Source organism: Phaenicophaeus curvirostris, chromosome 4, assembly GCF_032191515.1.
Source record: "Phaenicophaeus curvirostris isolate KB17595 chromosome 4, BPBGC_Pcur_1.0, whole genome shotgun sequence".
NCBI lineage: Eukaryota > Metazoa > Chordata > Aves > Cuculiformes > Cuculidae > Phaenicophaeus > Phaenicophaeus curvirostris.
In genome coordinates, this window is record NC_091395.1 from 28,771,663 (window position 1) to 28,788,610 (window position 16,948).

At 37.3% G+C, this 16,948-nt stretch overlaps 1 protein-coding gene across 7 annotated transcripts in view; it reads right to left on the bottom strand.

Moving 5' to 3' along the window:
• The window catches only part of GRID2 (glutamate ionotropic receptor delta type subunit 2), a 726,503-nt gene that overhangs the window by 132,680 nt on the left and 576,875 nt on the right, over positions 1-16,948 (bottom strand). For all 7 annotated transcript variants that reach the window (XR_011337353.1, XR_011337352.1, XR_011337351.1 and 4 more), the window contains exon 10: positions 3,252-3,449. Coding sequence is in view for 2 of the 7 variants with exons in the window: in XM_069855621.1 (XP_069711722.1) it covers positions 3,252-3,449 (198 nt within the window). In the remaining 5 variants the exon portion in view is untranslated. The remainder of the gene's footprint in view (positions 1-3,251; positions 3,450-16,948) is intronic.

The window sequence follows — 16,948 nt, forward strand, 5'->3', positions numbered from 1 at the left end:
ATGTATTTAGTTTTCCTTTTCTGACAAACTGAAATGGAACCAGGCAGTTTTCCCTATGCTGTTTGCTTCCTCATGGCTCCTCATTGCAAAAAAATCCTAGCAACCTGGATAGCATAGAGAAGTGTGGCCTCTTCTCCCAAGTGACAGGGGACAGGACAAGAGGGAATGGCCTCAAGCTCCACCAGGGGAGGTTTAGGCTGAACATTAGGAAAAAATTTTTCATGGAAAGGGTCATTGGGCACTGGAACAGGCTACCCAGGGAGGTGGTTGAGTCACCTTCCCTGGAGGTGTTTAAGGCACAGGTGGACGAGGTGCTGAGGGGCATGGTTTAGTGTTTGACAGGAATGGTTGGACTCGATGACCCAGTGGGTCTTTTCCAACCTGATGATTCTATGATTCTAAATAATGGTTAATGGATATGAGTATCACTGGGAAGTCCAGAATCATGCTGGAAAGACTACTGTCCTCTCCCAGAAGTGGTATTAGCCACTTGCCTGTCACACAGGCTCATCCCTCTGTTAATGTGGACTTGAGGGCAACTAAAGGAAGTGCTATGAAGACACAGATAACTAACAGCAAAAGAAAAAGTTGTAGTAAAGAGCAGCTCCCCAAAATGGTTTTAACCTCTCCACACAAAGCTGCTGCTCTTCGATCTAATCCTGTTTGTGAGCTGAAGCTCTGTGGGACATAGGGAAAGCCCTGGCCATTTGACAGGAGAGAGGCAAGGGGACTACATGCCTCTCACAACAAGCATTTAACCTCTGCAGACCTTCTGGTTCAGGTGCTCAGCAAACTGATTACATTCAGTTTATTTTGACAGGATAAGGCACTTGAAGTAAGGATGAACCCTAATATAGGTCTTGAAAATCAAAGGAAGGGAGACTTGAGTCAGTTTCCAAATTCAAATTAAAGACCAGTTGCTTTGATCTGCTGATTCTAGCTCCTATTTTAATAGGCAATAGGGATTTTGTCTTCAAAGCTGGAACAGAGTGAACTTGGCATAATCTCATGTCTGCAAGGCCAACTGTGGACCTAGGGCATGTACTTGGCACTGCAGGGTTTCTGCCCTGCACTGCAGCTTAAGCAGGGCTGCTGTAAATGAGAGCAAAGCGGGGCTGCTCTTGCTGATACAGGAACCTGCATCAGAGCCTGCTGTATCCTGAATCAGGTTAATGCAAACAGCATATGCAGATCTTGCATATAGAAATTATGTGCTTGCTACTGCAACTGCCATTTCATATGACGTGTCTTTCATAGTGGCCACGGACATCCTTCTCAATGAGACGCACTCAAAAAGAGAAAGCAGCTATTTTCCATTACCCTTGAGTGGGACTTGTCTTCTGCAGAAATACATTGTTCCCAACTCATTTCTGGCTCACTCACTCACAGGCAAAGAGCATTCCCTCTGTTTCTGGATTTCCTCCACGTGTTGGCCAGATTGTCATGTAAGACTTGGTTGGGAAAACAAGGAAACGCTGTTCTAAACAGGTTAGACCTTTAATTTAAAACTATTCTCTGCTCCTTTGCTTCTCCTTACGAAGTTGCCAAGCAGATAGATACTTGAGTTCTGGGATCAGAACTCAGTTCACAGGAAACAAGAAAGCAGCCTTTCAAGAAGAGTTTGCACTTGCTAAGGGGTAGACAGACACTGGCAGCTGGCCCAGACGTTCTCTTTTGCCTTAAAAGGGGCAGAGAATGGGAATGAAGGACACAGTGAACCTTTACTGTTAATTATATAATGAGTGAGGAACATAAAAAGTTATACATTGCCATAGTATTAGAAAATGTGAAATTTTTTGAATTCCAGATGCAGTTCCACTAACACTTCATACTTTCTTATTGTACAGAAAGATTTCATATCCATTATTTTATTAGTTACATGAGTTCCTGCCTTCTACAGGGACAAGAACGCTATACATATTTTTAGTAAACCACTTGATTTCAGTTGCTATGAGTTCTCCTTTATGAATAATTCCTTTCAAATAAATGAAAAAAGGTCCCAGGCCCATTTCAATCTCCAGAGCCACCTAAGATTAAGACCCCTCCAGCTTGTGTTATGCAGCAGCTTGCTGAGTCCTTTGCTGAGCTCTGTAGAGAGTAGAGCATAGTATAATATCAGATTTAAGGAGCAGAAAAAATGATAAAAATAAATCAATAGGCCATTACAGTGTTATGTCTCATTATTAGATGAGGGGGTTTTCAATTATTAAAGTTTAGAAGGTGGAAGAAAATACACTTTTCTAAATGGCTCCAGCTTACCATTTATGATCACAGCATTCCACCGTTCAGCTTTGTAAGAGCATAGGGTGATGGCAGAGGAAGTTTATTACTACAGTGTAGATCTATGAAATGAGCCATGGGTATGGCAAGTGTCATTGTTTTCTATTCCAACAGGCTTCCTGCTGCTCAGGAAGGCAGGAAAGGTTAAACCTACCACTAATTTATTTTCCCCATGGGGATAGTTTTTTCAATTTTTCACTTTTTCCTTTTTTTTTTTCTTCCTTTGTGCTTCAAGACTTATTTTCCAGCATTTTCCTAACTTTTAGCTGAAGGATTTAATGATTAAATCCTGTATCTGACCACACTTCTTATTCTTTAATTATCAATTAAATTCCACCTGCAGATTTGGAAAAGTATTTCCATAAACAAGCAGTAAGTTATTTACATGAATATCTACTTATTTATGATATAATATTGAATGTTTAATGTAAAATTAAGCAGACTAAATGGTTTATTAATTACAGAATAGAGAACATACTGCTCTTGATTCGTACATCTACATTATGTGTTATTGCATATCAATAAAACATTTTCTGTTGATTATATACTTCATGTATTCATCGCACCAACATTTTTCTAAGTGTTACACATTATTTATGTAATGTATCACTAATTACCGCAACACCAATTTTTCCTCTTTCAAACAGCCTCTTCAACTCATTTGTGTCAGATCTTGCCTGACACAAATGTGCATCCCATTATTTGACTGTATTCAGATTTCATACTGCTGTACTTTGGCTGGAAAAGAGGTTGACCTGCTTCTTAAATAGTTATCACCAAGCACTATTTCCAGTTTTTAATTTACCACCCAATGCACCTGGGCATGCTATCAAATGCAAGCGACACAGGCAGTGACCAAAGTACTATTACTAACTTATTAAAAAAGACTCCTAGCTGATGCAAACATAATCTACCATGTATTATTTAGCTTTATCATACCACCTCATTTAATAAGTTATTAAAAACCTTACCTTAAAGACCAGTTCTCCTATAAGTCCATTCCATGACCCGTCATCCTGAGGACTCCCATACTTGTGATCCGGTGCAACATAAATTTCGTATTTAAAGCCAAGGTAAGTGGCCAAGGCTTCCAACACATCTATTGAGAAGCCCTGATACTTCTTCGGTTTTCCCAGAACATTTTCAGACACCATGACAAAGGGCTCTTCCTAAATAGAAAACAAAGTAGGCAACTGTTACTAAAGCAATTACACGCATATTTAGGTGCTGTATTTTTTAAAAAGGAAGAACTATTTAAATATTGTTTATGCAAAGCTTTCCTACAACACATTTTTAGCAGTGACTATTGCATTCTGCAAAATGCTATTTTGATATGTATTTACTTCAATAGAGAAATTTTCTTCTCTACTACGTACTTCAGAAGTAAATCCTCTGTTGTAAAATTTGCAACTGAAATGCTTTTCAGTAATGCCTTCTGTCTTCACTTATGCTCGGCAGGGCAGACATACGCTTATATTCTCCAGCACTGCCAGTTTCCACTGGCTTGGCAAACACTGTATCTGGTAAACATAACAGCCGAACCATATGAATGAAAAATGTGGCAAAATAGGCCATACCTATGTAATGCATTTCTCTTGTCCTACTGTAATCTGAAACTGAATATAAGCTGGTTTAATTTAAATAGTTCTATCCAAAGAGCACCCATTTGATTACTTTAGGAAGAATTAAGTATAAGACTTAAGTTTGTCTATAAGAAAGACTGGTGAATATTCATCAAAAAGATGACCAAAATAAAGGATGCAAATACGTACTGAAAACTGGAATTGCTTGGTAAGGTTTCCAAACAGTACATTGTTTTTTTGTTTTGTTTTATTTTTCCCCAAGATCTTAACTGTTTTCTCCATTTTTATTAACATTTCTAATAACATCTTCAGAAAGAGATGATTTTTTTTTCTAATTTCAACTTCTTTTTTTCCCATCTCTCTTATCCTCAAGTGTTTCATTTCTAGACAATCTCCTTGACATCTTTTTAAAATAAAACACAAAAAGAGATCATATTTCTGAGCACAAAAATATAGTTGTCATAAATGGATCTCACTTCTTTATTTTCTTTGAGAACATCTGTCTGATCTACCTAAGTAGAGCAACAGTACCAAATCCACCTCTAAAGCATGAGGGTACTTTAACACCAAAACAGATCTCCCCCAAACACCAGGAACAATAACAAAAAAGAACACAACAGAAGAGTTGACCATCTCAGGTTGTTTTTTCCCAGTTGTCAGATACAATTTCTTTCTTCCAAACTATCCAAAATCAGCCAAACAGAATAAAAAATGGAGGACAACAAGTGCAAGTGCATTTTTAAAGTAGTTTTTCTTCACCTGGCTTCCCACGACATTGAAGGAATTTGGACTAAGTTGATGAAAGTCTCTCCTATATGAAACACAGAGTGAATTTAGCTCTACTAACAAGCTGGATGAGAGATCCCCTGCAGAGACTCAAAACTACTGGAGAAAATGTTTCCACAAAAAAATAATATAATAATTTATCAATCTAAGCACATTATGCACAAAATTCTAAAGATTTGTGCGTACAAAGGGTGTTTTAGAAATTGATAATTTTCATATTGGAAAAGATTTATTCGTATCACTTCTAAGTTATTAGAAAATAGTTTCACATTAACTGAATTTTTATTCAGTTAGTTAAAAATCAATTGTTAACTATACTGATTTAAAACACTGTTTAAAACACAGTTTGTCATGACTAATTCCAGTCTTTTATTAGGCTGTGCAATCTTGTTTGTAGTTGACAGATTTTAAAAAAAACCTCCTAATGTCCATTGTGCTGCCATACATTTAATGAAATAGAAATAGTCAAATGGCTTTATGCAAAGCAACTAACACTTCCCAATTTCTGTTGAAGCCTGAAGCAGCAAAATATTTAATCATAATCCAAACAATACAAGCAAAACTTATTGCTCTGTTTTATTTGTAACTGTTCACATTTCTCACAAAGTAGTGAGAGCAAAAGTATTTGTCTCGATTTTTCCCCACCATAGCAAGCTTAGACTATGCTAGTTGTCCTTTTGTACACTGGGAGAGTGTTATGGGAGCTCCTTTAGAAAGAGATACACACCCCTACAATATTGATTTTAAAATGTCTCCATACTTGAGAAAGTAGATCTTGCAGAAAGAAAATACAGAAAAATAAAAACAGTTGATACTTTTCTTACCTACTGAAAAGAAAAATATAAGAATGTAAAATAAGCTCATAGAAAGTAGGTGTCAAAAACTCACAAGCTAACAGATGAGTTTGGAGGTGGCAAAACTTACTTGAGCGATGAAGCTTCCATTTGATACCAACAGATTCAAGAAAATCCTCATACACGTTCTCTCCAAAGCAAGTAGTAACTCAGACTATATAAGCCAGTCTTTCTCAGCCACACAATGACCATTCTTGGAGACAGTCAAAACTCACCTGGACAGAGTACTGAACAATTTGCTCTAATGTTAGCCCTGCTTCACACAGATGCCACCCAAGGGTCCCTTCAAACCTAAATTGTTCCAGGATGTAGTGAAGTGATCAAAGGAAGGCAATTCTGTTCCTGTTTCTCTTTTCTTCTACTTTTGGTGATACCTCTCTAGGGAACCGATGAGCCTCTGTGAGGCAAGAGCAGACTTCATAGCATGTATAGTCAGGGAAGTCTGGAAGGCCACAGAAGTCACAATGTGCATGACTAACGAGGATCAAAAAAAAAAAAGAAAAAAAAGAAAATGAATGAATGGATTGCTCCCTCTGAACTTCTTGGTTCTGCAAGATGGATGATCTACGTCACTGGGCTCCATAGCCACCAGATACATTCAGGGGATGCCTTTGCATCTCAATGGAGATCCTTTAAGAGAGGAGTTATTTAGTCCCAATGTGCCTCCTTGTCAAAAGAACACAACACCACTAAGCCCATAACAGAGGCTCCTTCTCAAAACAGCTCCACGGTCATCACTGTCTGGTTTCTTCTTGGGATCTAACCTGTGCTGCCCAGATACAGAGGAGGATGAGTTTAAGACTCAGTATGAATCAAAGGAATTTGCACAGTATTGTGCACTCTGCTTAGCTGGCAGACAGCTAAGCACCACAAGGACAAAACCACCTGCAGCAGAATCTGTCAGCAGTGAACAGGTGAAGTTTATCTTGCGTGAAGCTGCGCATATTGCTTTTTACAACTGTAAGAGGGCAAAGTTTGGTTCCAGAGATGATTACCCCCAGAGAAAGAGAAGCTGTAAAATGCTGGCAGACTTTCACATCTTAGGAAGGCGAAAGGCAGACCCAAGATTAAGGCAACATGGCATAAAAAAAAGGGAAGTGTTGGGAAATATGACATGATACTGCAAGTACATTGGAGAAGCAGCTCACAAAAACACTTGTCTCCATTCATTTGGCTACTATCACTAGGTTTATAAAACTTTAAGGAAGAAGGTACCATTAAGACTGGCATGGGTTAACAGCATGCTACATATTAAAGCCTACACAATTTAACATTCTCCCACCAGAGCAACTAGGTACCTTCACATGCAATAGCTCTGATGATGCTTTTTTCCTTTATCAAAGTAATTTTACTACTCAGACATCACAAATCTACTCAATTTTTGCCAGGCAAGTTGATGTGATTGCCGAGGGTCCAGAAAAATGCCAGAGGCAGAACCAGCAATGGATAAAAACTGTACAAGCAAAACTGAGGGAAGTACCAAGAATGTGACTTTTTTGGTACCAGGGGATGGTTAAACAGCTGAGACATCTTGCCCAAGCCTATTTTCAGATGTCCAACACTATTATTTGAGCATATTTCATTTCCTAAACTAGGTTTATCACTAAAATACTTAGTTGAGTAAGAAGAGTTACTATCACCATTTTCCACATGCAGAGCCGAGATACATAGATTTCATGACTTATACAGATGAGAAGTGAATCAAAGTGTGCTGGGGCAAGGACAAATGTCTTAACCCATAGATTGTTTTCCCTCTATCTTGTTTTAATCCTTTAAAACGTTTGTACTTACATATGTATCTGTCTTCTGGTGAACCATGAGTGTAAGAATTGGAAAACCGATAGTGGAAAGCAAACGTTAGATGAGAACAAAATGAGGTGGTATTTAATAATGAGACGTCTAGACCCAGGGAAAGAAGAGTCTTACTCTTGAAAGGACTGCTTGCCAAGGCAAAACTGCAAGTGAGCAAAAGAGATTGTAATGTGCCCCAGTCCAGCAAGAACTGACAGCAGGGCAACACAGGCACAAAAAGGACCATCACACATCCAAAATCCAGCCCTCAACACCTGCTTGGAATTGTATGCAATGGGAAGTATGTGATAGAGAATTTGTTTTGTTTTTTTTAAACATATCTGTGGAAATAAGAGGTTGATAGCATAAAGCTAGAAGCAGTCTAGATTCAAGATTTGTAGGAAAAAAAAGCTGCTTTCATTGCTTTTTCCAACAAGATAAAGGACTAACAGCTTTACCCATTCAGGACTTAAGTTCTGGTGTACATAAAAGTGAAGTACCACAAGTTTTTCTAAGTGCTTCAGGAGTCTAAGAGTAAAAGTCCATAACACAGTTATTATTTACTGTGGTGAAATTCTCAGGTGTGCCAACTATTTATAATAGTTGGTCTGAAGTAATGTTTTTATATCCTTACTAAATCACCTAATAAAGTTAAAAGTAAGAAAGTAGAGAAAAGCTTTTGGGCAGAGATGACCTTCACATTGCAATACTCAAGTTAAACAGCAGAAAAGAACAATTAATCTGAGTTTAACTTGTTTATGTTAATTAATTAGACAATCAAAGAGAAACATTGGTTTCTAACTATGCTACAGAGCTTAGTGATAAAGTCAAGTAATAAATTCAGACCTTAGAGGAGGCAAGGAGGGAGAGCAAGATCACAGAAAAAGTATATCCCTAAACCCAGAGTCTCTATCCAGGATGAGTTTTAGCAGTCAGTAGAACAATAACTTTAAATTCCAAGCTTTAAGCAAAAAAAAAAAATTAAAAAAAAATCAGGTTTTGGAAAACGCATCATTCAGATCTTCAGCACAACAACCTAGATAAATATATGAGAAGAAGAAAAAGTTGCATCCAGTGGCCTGTTTACAATGAAGTGGTGGTCTCAGCCGAGCTGTTAATGATTTTAGGTGCACACTACATCATCAGGAGATCATTGAATGGGCCACAAGACAGATTTTCTCTGTAAGTACAAGGGTGGATTCTGTGGCTTTAAGACGAATTTTATTTCAGAACATAAATTATATGGAACCATGATGCCCTGCTCTGTTGTGCTTATTTATGAGAGTTTTATGCTTGCTCTGAAAAGAAAAATGCTAAATAAGTGCCAGGACATACTTTATAAATAGAAAAGCAAAAGCAAAACAAAATGTTTGGGATTATTCTTCTGCTCAGCTAAATCCTCTTTTCCTCTTAGCATGGGGAGAAAAACTTCCTAGCCAGAAGGCTACACAGAAATTAAATGAACAGAAAGTTAGTGGCTTGTGAGATCAGAGAAACTGATTGCTGCTGGGATTTACAGTACATATTGGGGCTTGACCCTAAAACTGTAGATGGATAGTCTTATGTGCTTCTACTTTGTCTTAAAGAGAGTTTTGAAATCAGGCAATTATATGGGTAGTTACAATTCATAAAGCATATGAAAATTACTTCTGTGTCTACTCATCAGACATTTCTGAACACACTGGGAGATAATACTTTCATACTGACACTCTGTATTCATTAAACATGACTCTGTATTCATTAAATCTTCCCTTCTCCTCCACTGAAAGTAGAGAGAGGAAACAACAGAAGCAAGACACGAAGCTTAGTTTAGGGTGAGATTGTCAATCTGTGCTCGGCACTGACTCTAAAACGGTGGACAGGCACATTAAATGTGCACAGGCACATAGCCCAAACAGAGCCTTGGCTCAGCTTCATACATGAAATAAATATTCACTCTGACACTTTAAAACTCCCATCACCTGCAAATGCTAAGAAACTGCACCCAAAAGTGAAATTCACTCTCATTACTGGATCTCTCAACTCACTTCCAATGGCTGCTTAATGACCAAGCACAGCCATTACCACTGATAAAAAGCACTAAGTCTCATATACCATAACCAAAACATTTTCAAGCGTGGGATGCTATTGCCTTGTTGCTTGACATAATTACTTTTTTCTTAACTTATAAAATAATTAACCATCCACTTTTAAATGTTACTCATTTTGCATTTCTTTCCCCAAAACATTTCAGTGAAATATGCAGCCCCAAATACTTAATTTTCTCAAGTACTTTATTGACCACTGTTTTGGGGATTTTATTTGGCTAGGAACAGCACAGCAGCTTGTTATTTTTAATTGAACAGCAATGTACATTACTTCATGTTAGAAACAATGATCAAAATTTAATTGAAACATTTCATTCTCTCATTACAGAAATTCTCCCACTAGCAACAGTTTTAAAAGTTGCTGCAATACATAACACAATCCCCACCCCTTAATATCACTAAAACAAAGATAAAAGTTCCAAACCTCCAAAATCTTGGAAAATTAAAATATTATACTCATTCAATATCCTAGTACATCAACAGGCTGTGTAACAGTATTGGCATCAAAACTCACTCTTTTCAGATCCTGTGCTTTTCAAATAGACTGATCAAAAAGTCAGTTGTACTAATAAAAAAGTCGCCTTGCCTGCAGCAAGAGTGTAGTTAATGTCCCAGAAACTGAATACAATATTGAAGGAAGGGGATTTTACATTTGAGCTTTATTTACCACTGCCCTTATGCATGGCATTAGTCTCACACTTTTTTTTCTTTTTAATGACAGTTTTATTGTCATCTTCAACAAGACATGAGTCTTTCCTTACAGCTACAGTACTTTAAACAATATCTTTTCTCCAGAACGAAACCGTGGCTTCTGGATTTATCGTGCTATTTAGTTTAGTGCTGTTTAGAAGAAAACCAATCCATTGCAGAGCAATGGAATGTATTGGAGAGAGGGGCTAACGTATTTTGTTGCTCTGCATTGGGATGTGGGCTTCTTTCAAAGCGATCTGCCGCAATGGTCTATTAGGATGCAGCCAAGCTATGTGTATTGATTTTAATTCACAATAACTTAATGCACCTAATAGCTCCTTCTGAACCATTATAGTTGTATGATAGGAATATGGATCGAGACTGGAATCGATTACAGTGTTTTAGAGTACTTCTAAACAGCACAATACTAACTTTAATGTAGCTAGCTCAGGTACTGGAGTTAGCAGAAGCATAGTATGGGTATATTGACCTGCTATGAACTGTATTGTACTTCTTCTAGCAGCCATGCAGGAGCTCCTACTCTTAACAAATTCATATAAGATTTCATGACACTGCACTGTTATGCAGTTCACCTCCTTTTCTATCTTGCATAGTATGGAGGAATAATTACAGAGTAAGAACCTCTTTCTGTTTAAATGTCAAACTTCCTGTGTGGTCTTGGAACTATATGAATTTCTGGAATGCAGATATGCCCACAGAGGAGACGGGTAAGGGTCAGTGAGAAGATAGAGCCAAGGAGCTTTGAGAGGTAGCACTTGACATACAGATAAGTCAGGCTGTTCCTACCAGGTTTTGTACTGCATGTACCTTGCTGTCAAACTCTGTCCCCAACAAGGTCCTAGAACATTTGAATTCTTTGATACTCACCTCACCTTGTATATAGCACCTGCTGCTTTAGAAAAATGGATTGGAAATATTAATTGAAAACAAAAGAGGCTGGGTTTCCCAGCAGGAACTGAGATTAAAGCTTGTAAAACAGCCGATCACAGTAGGCATGTGTGGTGTGAATAACTGTATGGTTTATGACCTACCTGTGTTAATACAAGCTAGGTAGCTCAAAGGGATATAAAACAGCTATTAAATGTAACCTGTGTCCAGTCAGTAATAACTTCAATTCGGCCCTTGTACAGATGTGGTAGGGGAAAGAGGAATGGAAAGACAGGTTTTGCTTCTATAAAGCAATATTAGCTTCGTTGTTATAAAAATAATTTCAAATATTAGTACTTTGAGGAAATCTCATCACAGCAGAGTACTACTTGAGAAAAACGGCAAAGCATTTTCCAAAAGAAATGCAAATAGATAAGCAAATGTTTGCAGAAAGAGGAAAATGGAATGGGAGGATTATAGGGAGGAGAGTACACCAAACCTAAATCTCCCAAAGCGAGGAATACCTAATCAAGGCACACTGATCCCCAATGGATTCTTCTGCCTCAGTTATGGTGCTTAATTATTGACACTGATCAACTACAAAAGAATAGCTGAAATGGCTCCTATCCCCTTTTTATGCTTAGTAAAGTAGTGCTAAACAGGGCTGGCAACCTTTGGAAGAGAAGCAGGACAGATGGCCAAAGGCAGAAGGCGCTTCAGGAACTTAATTTTCTTCTGTCTTTGTTTATGGGTCATTGTTCTTAGTTATCAAGAGAGAAATGCACAAATTCCACTCCCCTCTGCGTCTTTAGTGCTGTCACTTTCTCTGCAATGATATTAAAAAATATTTTTTTTCAAAGAGCACTTATTTCAGTCTATGGCAATAACACACATTCCACAATTTTCTGCCTGTGCAGTAAGCTAAAGTTGTGTACAGCGTCTTCATACAGTCAATGCCAGAAGGCATCAGAACTTAGGGAGCAAATTTTATATGTTCATATCTCCTGTAAGGCTGAACGAGAGTGCAAGCTAGAAAAACAGTAGTTGCTATTTGCTGTGCAGGGTAAAAAAGAAAAAAAGTAAGAGGAGGGAGAAAGATGCATATCAAGTCTTCTCTCAAATGTTCACAATAATTATAATATAATGAAATTATTACCAACTTTCAGCCTTAAGGTTTCTATCTGCTGGAAAACATAAGCTAAAACCTAGGGAACTTCAGGAAAAAAGCTGTCTCACAGTGGAGCTAGTATTTCCCAGCACCGCCTTCTGCACTGCCTCAGCTTTCAAAACCAGGACTTCACTTCATATCTTACTTTTCATCTTTTCTCTGAGTGGTAAAACCAATAGAAAAAGGGACTGAAGATGCAGACCCCCTGCCAGCTCATGTCCCTAAAGACACTGGCTGCTTTCAGGTTTGTTTCTTTCCTAATCTTGGCAACAAATTCTCATGCATTTAATGCTAACCACTGAGAATTAACCTAGTCCACATATGATAGTATTTTCCCTGGTGTAAATGATGGGTTGGGTTTTTTTCCTCTTCTATGCTTCTCTACTCTTCTGCCAGCCCTCTCACTACACCACGTCCCACAATGCCCACCTGCAGCCACCAGTCCACTTAGCTCTGTGCAAGTAACCTAGGCAATAACTCTCCAGATGTAGTGCACAGGGGTGTACAGCAAAGCATAGTTCAGTATTGCTTGCTATTATGTTTTTTTCCCTTCATCCTGCCTGCATTTTCTGAACCATCCACATATGCAAAATATCCTCCTGTCTGGGAGCTGTATCAAATTTTCATGTAAAGTCACAAATATATTTTGCACCATTAGGGAGTTATATCTTAGACACGCTCAGAAAAAGTTCTGTACTTTTCAATCAAGGTGTTAATTCTTTAAAATGGGGAATTTCAAACTTCTTCCTTTTTCAGACAATAGGGGTTTTTCTAGAAACATGATTTTATGAATACCTGCTGGCCTATTCATCATCAAATAGGGCAAATCTCATTCAATTTCTGATGGCTTAACATTCATATGAATAATTCATTAATTGCCACTGCTTCTAAAATGATATTAGGAGAATATCAGCTGTATTCTAGCTCCCTGTCTATAAAACTGAACAGCTGAAAAAGAGGAGGATAAACTGAAATAACCAAAATGGATATCTAGCTAAATTTCTTCTTGGACAATTGTTCATTCAAGACACTCTGAATTTGTTTGGAGTTATTATGCTGGCCTTTGATTGAGCTACACTTCATGAACTCAGAATACATTTCAGAAATTCACCAGCAAGTGACTTGAACTCAAAAGCAACTTCTCAAACTCAAAGTTCAGACTTTGGCTGCATGTGGGGAAGCAGTCCAAGACAGAGACATTAAGTAAGACAAAATAAACCTTTTCTAGAAGTGTAGAAAGTGTGGTAATAATCCAAGTCATATTAAAACACTGAATCACACATACACAGGCACAACTATAATTCCCCCAGAATAAACCACAAATAATTACTTCTTATTCTTTTATTCAAAGGAGAGAATTCCCATTGACTTTGCAGGAGACAGGATTAATTGCTAAATGAAACCAGAGATTTCCATTTGGGGGACATATTGTATTCCGTCCTATTCACAAAGAGATCTTGTTTTGGATCTATAGATATGTAGTCCATAATTATTAAATTTATCTAGGGGAAGGAATTAGTAGATGGATGTAGATGATGGGAATTGCCCAGCACTCGCATTCTGAAGGAATGCTTTTGAGAAATTAGTCATAATCATTTATCATTTTCAGAATGTTTCATTTCATAATAAGTATAATGCAGTATAATCCAGGTGCTGTCATTTGCTATCCTCTCAAATTCTACTGTGATTTTTAGAATGAGTTCTTTTCAACCTGAAGGCATAAGAAAAATGAAACTGGGAGATGGGAAGGGTTGCTATCTAGAAAGTCATGAGAACTTTGAAGCATTAACAGAACAAATTAACAAATTAATGATAAATTCTAAATCCCAATGAAAAAGAAACTTCTTCATGTTAAAAGGCATTATTACTTAATTTTAACATAAGCCTTCTTGTTTCCCTGGATCAAGACTATACTGTTAGAAATTGGCAGAATTAATAAAATTCATTAATCATTCATAGTCAATAATAGATTCGTTAATTTTGATAGAAATATATTAACTTAATTGAAGAACCTGGAGAAAGATGGAAAGGGAAGTATGATAGAGATGATCAGTAAAATAAAGTTGATGGACAAAATCCCTTCTGCACTGACATTAAAGGCAAGAATTGCACATTTTCATCACACAGGTTAAATATAAATCTCCAGTTTTGTCCTGTCCAGCAGATCTAAAACCTGATGAACACAGCTCTCCCACATATTACTATGGCCTTAATTTACCTGAAATAGTTCTGTTGATTGGTCCAAACTACAACTTGAAATTTTTATTCTGTTTCACAAAATTAGTGGCCTTGACAGCAGTTACTTTGAAACTAGCTCTAAAATAAGTAGGACTTAATGAAATTCTAATCAGTGTCTTTGCTAACCAAGTTTTTCTAAATTGAATAACAACAAATAGATGGACTAAAAGTCTAATTTTGAAAGCAGAGCAAACAAGTATTAATACTTTAATTTTGATAGTTTTGCTTCATTTCCAGCATCATGGCATCCTAGAAAGGACTCCAATTCAAATATTATATCTATTTATTGATTTTATTCCAGTAAAAATAACATAAGTGTACTATTGAATAAAGATGGGAACCAAGCTATAGTTAGCAACAAGTAAAAGCTCTATAAATTTATCCTATAGCAATATATATGAAGTAATGATATGCTAATGACAGCTATTTAGAAACCAGCATATTCTCATGCATTACCTATGCACAGTAAGAACAGTAAAAGAAAGTGCTAGAGAGTAAGCAGCCTAAATAATGCTCTGTCACCTAGAGGGATAGCAGCAACATCGATGGATACCCAAAGATTAGAAGAGGTTAGAAATAATTGGCACTTTGCAATTCTGGCATCTCCACTATTCAACTTCTCTTCAGGCTTTTGGTTAGTAGGTTGATTTTCTATCTACCTGCCTGTCTTTCTGTATCAGTTATTAACATTTCTGGATGAAGGAGAAATGGTATTTTACCTTCCTGGTTTCTGGCATTTGGAGGAAAATATGGTCAGTCAAAGGAACTGCTAATGAAAAATATTTTTTCTGGCTCATGAGTTTGAATAGGTATTTGCTTTCTTCCTTTATTCATGCAGTTTACAAAATCCTTGCCTCTCATCTTTCCCCAGTAAAATCAAATTAACTTTGATTTGTAGTGTGGTTCACAGTTGCCTTTGTCTAAGTGGCACTGAACTGACTAGCCATGCAAACTCTACAGTTTTAAGAGAATAAAGGAAGCTTTTTGCTATGAGGTCAATATGAATTATTTGCATCCTCCTCATATATTGTCTTCAGTGCACTTTCTACATAAAATGAGAATGAGTTAGTAAAATGGTAAGTTAGATTTCAACAAAGCATAATTCAGACTAATTGTGTATTTCACTAGTTGTGCATGGAACTTGTCACTTGTTGTGCTTTAAAATTGTCAACAAAATGAAATGCCGTGCCGTATGTGTGTTCACATGAGGCAGAGCATGAGGACTGCAGCGAGGAGACTAAACTGCCATGTGCTGTGCACTGAACTTGAAATGTCTGCCTTCTGTTTTTTTATTAAGATAGAATCCTATCAGCATAATCTATTACTTTTCTGTATTTTTGCAAGTTGCTAAATATTCATGCTATTATGATTTGAAAGAACGCTCTCTGGCATGCTAACTAAGATACCTGGGGATGTAATCAGAGGAATAAAGTAGGGAAAATGGGAAGAAGAAGGAATATGAAAAATAAGTCCAAGCTAGTAACTTGAATTTATTTTGCTAGACAACACACACACAGGTCATATTTGTTAACGGAAAATTATACTGAATAAAACTAACATGAGTATCAGGCAAAAGACAAGGACCAACCACTGCTACTATGATGATATTTTGACGAACACACATTTAAAGTATAAAAATACCACCTTACTTCTTTGTATTTTTCTGTGCATTCATCCTTCTTATTTGTTTGGGGGGCCATTTTGTTTTGTAGATATCATCACAGGAAGTTCTCTAGTGTACTAAGAACTGGAACAGACTGGACATGCTGACAGATAATAGCTTTATAAGACCCATAAAATAATTGGAGGGATACGAAACTGCTCTGTCTGTGGCACTAACCCGCTCCGGTGATTTCACTTTCCAACCCTGACTGAGACTTTTCCTTCATCATGCAATGTCAGTGATACAAATAATGGAAACCATTCCTGCTTTGTTCTTTATAAGCATGCAGTCATGCCCTTAAACACTGAACTTCTAACGAAAAACATGAGTACATAGTAGAGAGAGGGAAGTACCTCAATATAACCTCTACAGTTTGGCAGCCCTGGGTCAACTTTATGTTTGGGTGTTGGTGCAGTGTGCCCTATATCTCTTTCCACTCTATCAACTTCTGCTCAATGTTTATGACAGGAAATATACTGGTCTCATGTCACAGAATACCTCCTTATTCTGGTAGACATTGTCTGTTCAGCTTCAAACCAAGAACTTTGCTGTGGCTGCTTAATGCAAGGTGCCTACTTGGAGGAAGATATTGGCTGAAGAAGAGCTAGGAGAGGGCAGTAGATTGCCCACCCTAAGTTGACCTTTAATATTTTCTGAGTGCAGCAATTTGTCAGACTGCATTCAGTCTGGCAAAGCAATTGGAAGGCAGCTACATCTTATGAATCATTTAGAATTTTAGCTAGGTAACTGTAGCTAACAGGGCACTTGAAGTTGCCCTTTATCAGTTCATATGGTTGTGTTGTCTAATTTAGTGTGTGTCTGTTGAAGAAACATGTTTTCATGTGTTTGATTCACTCTGAAATTATCTGTACTGATAAATAATTTTATTTTGTGGAAATTGTTCCAATAACTTTGGTACT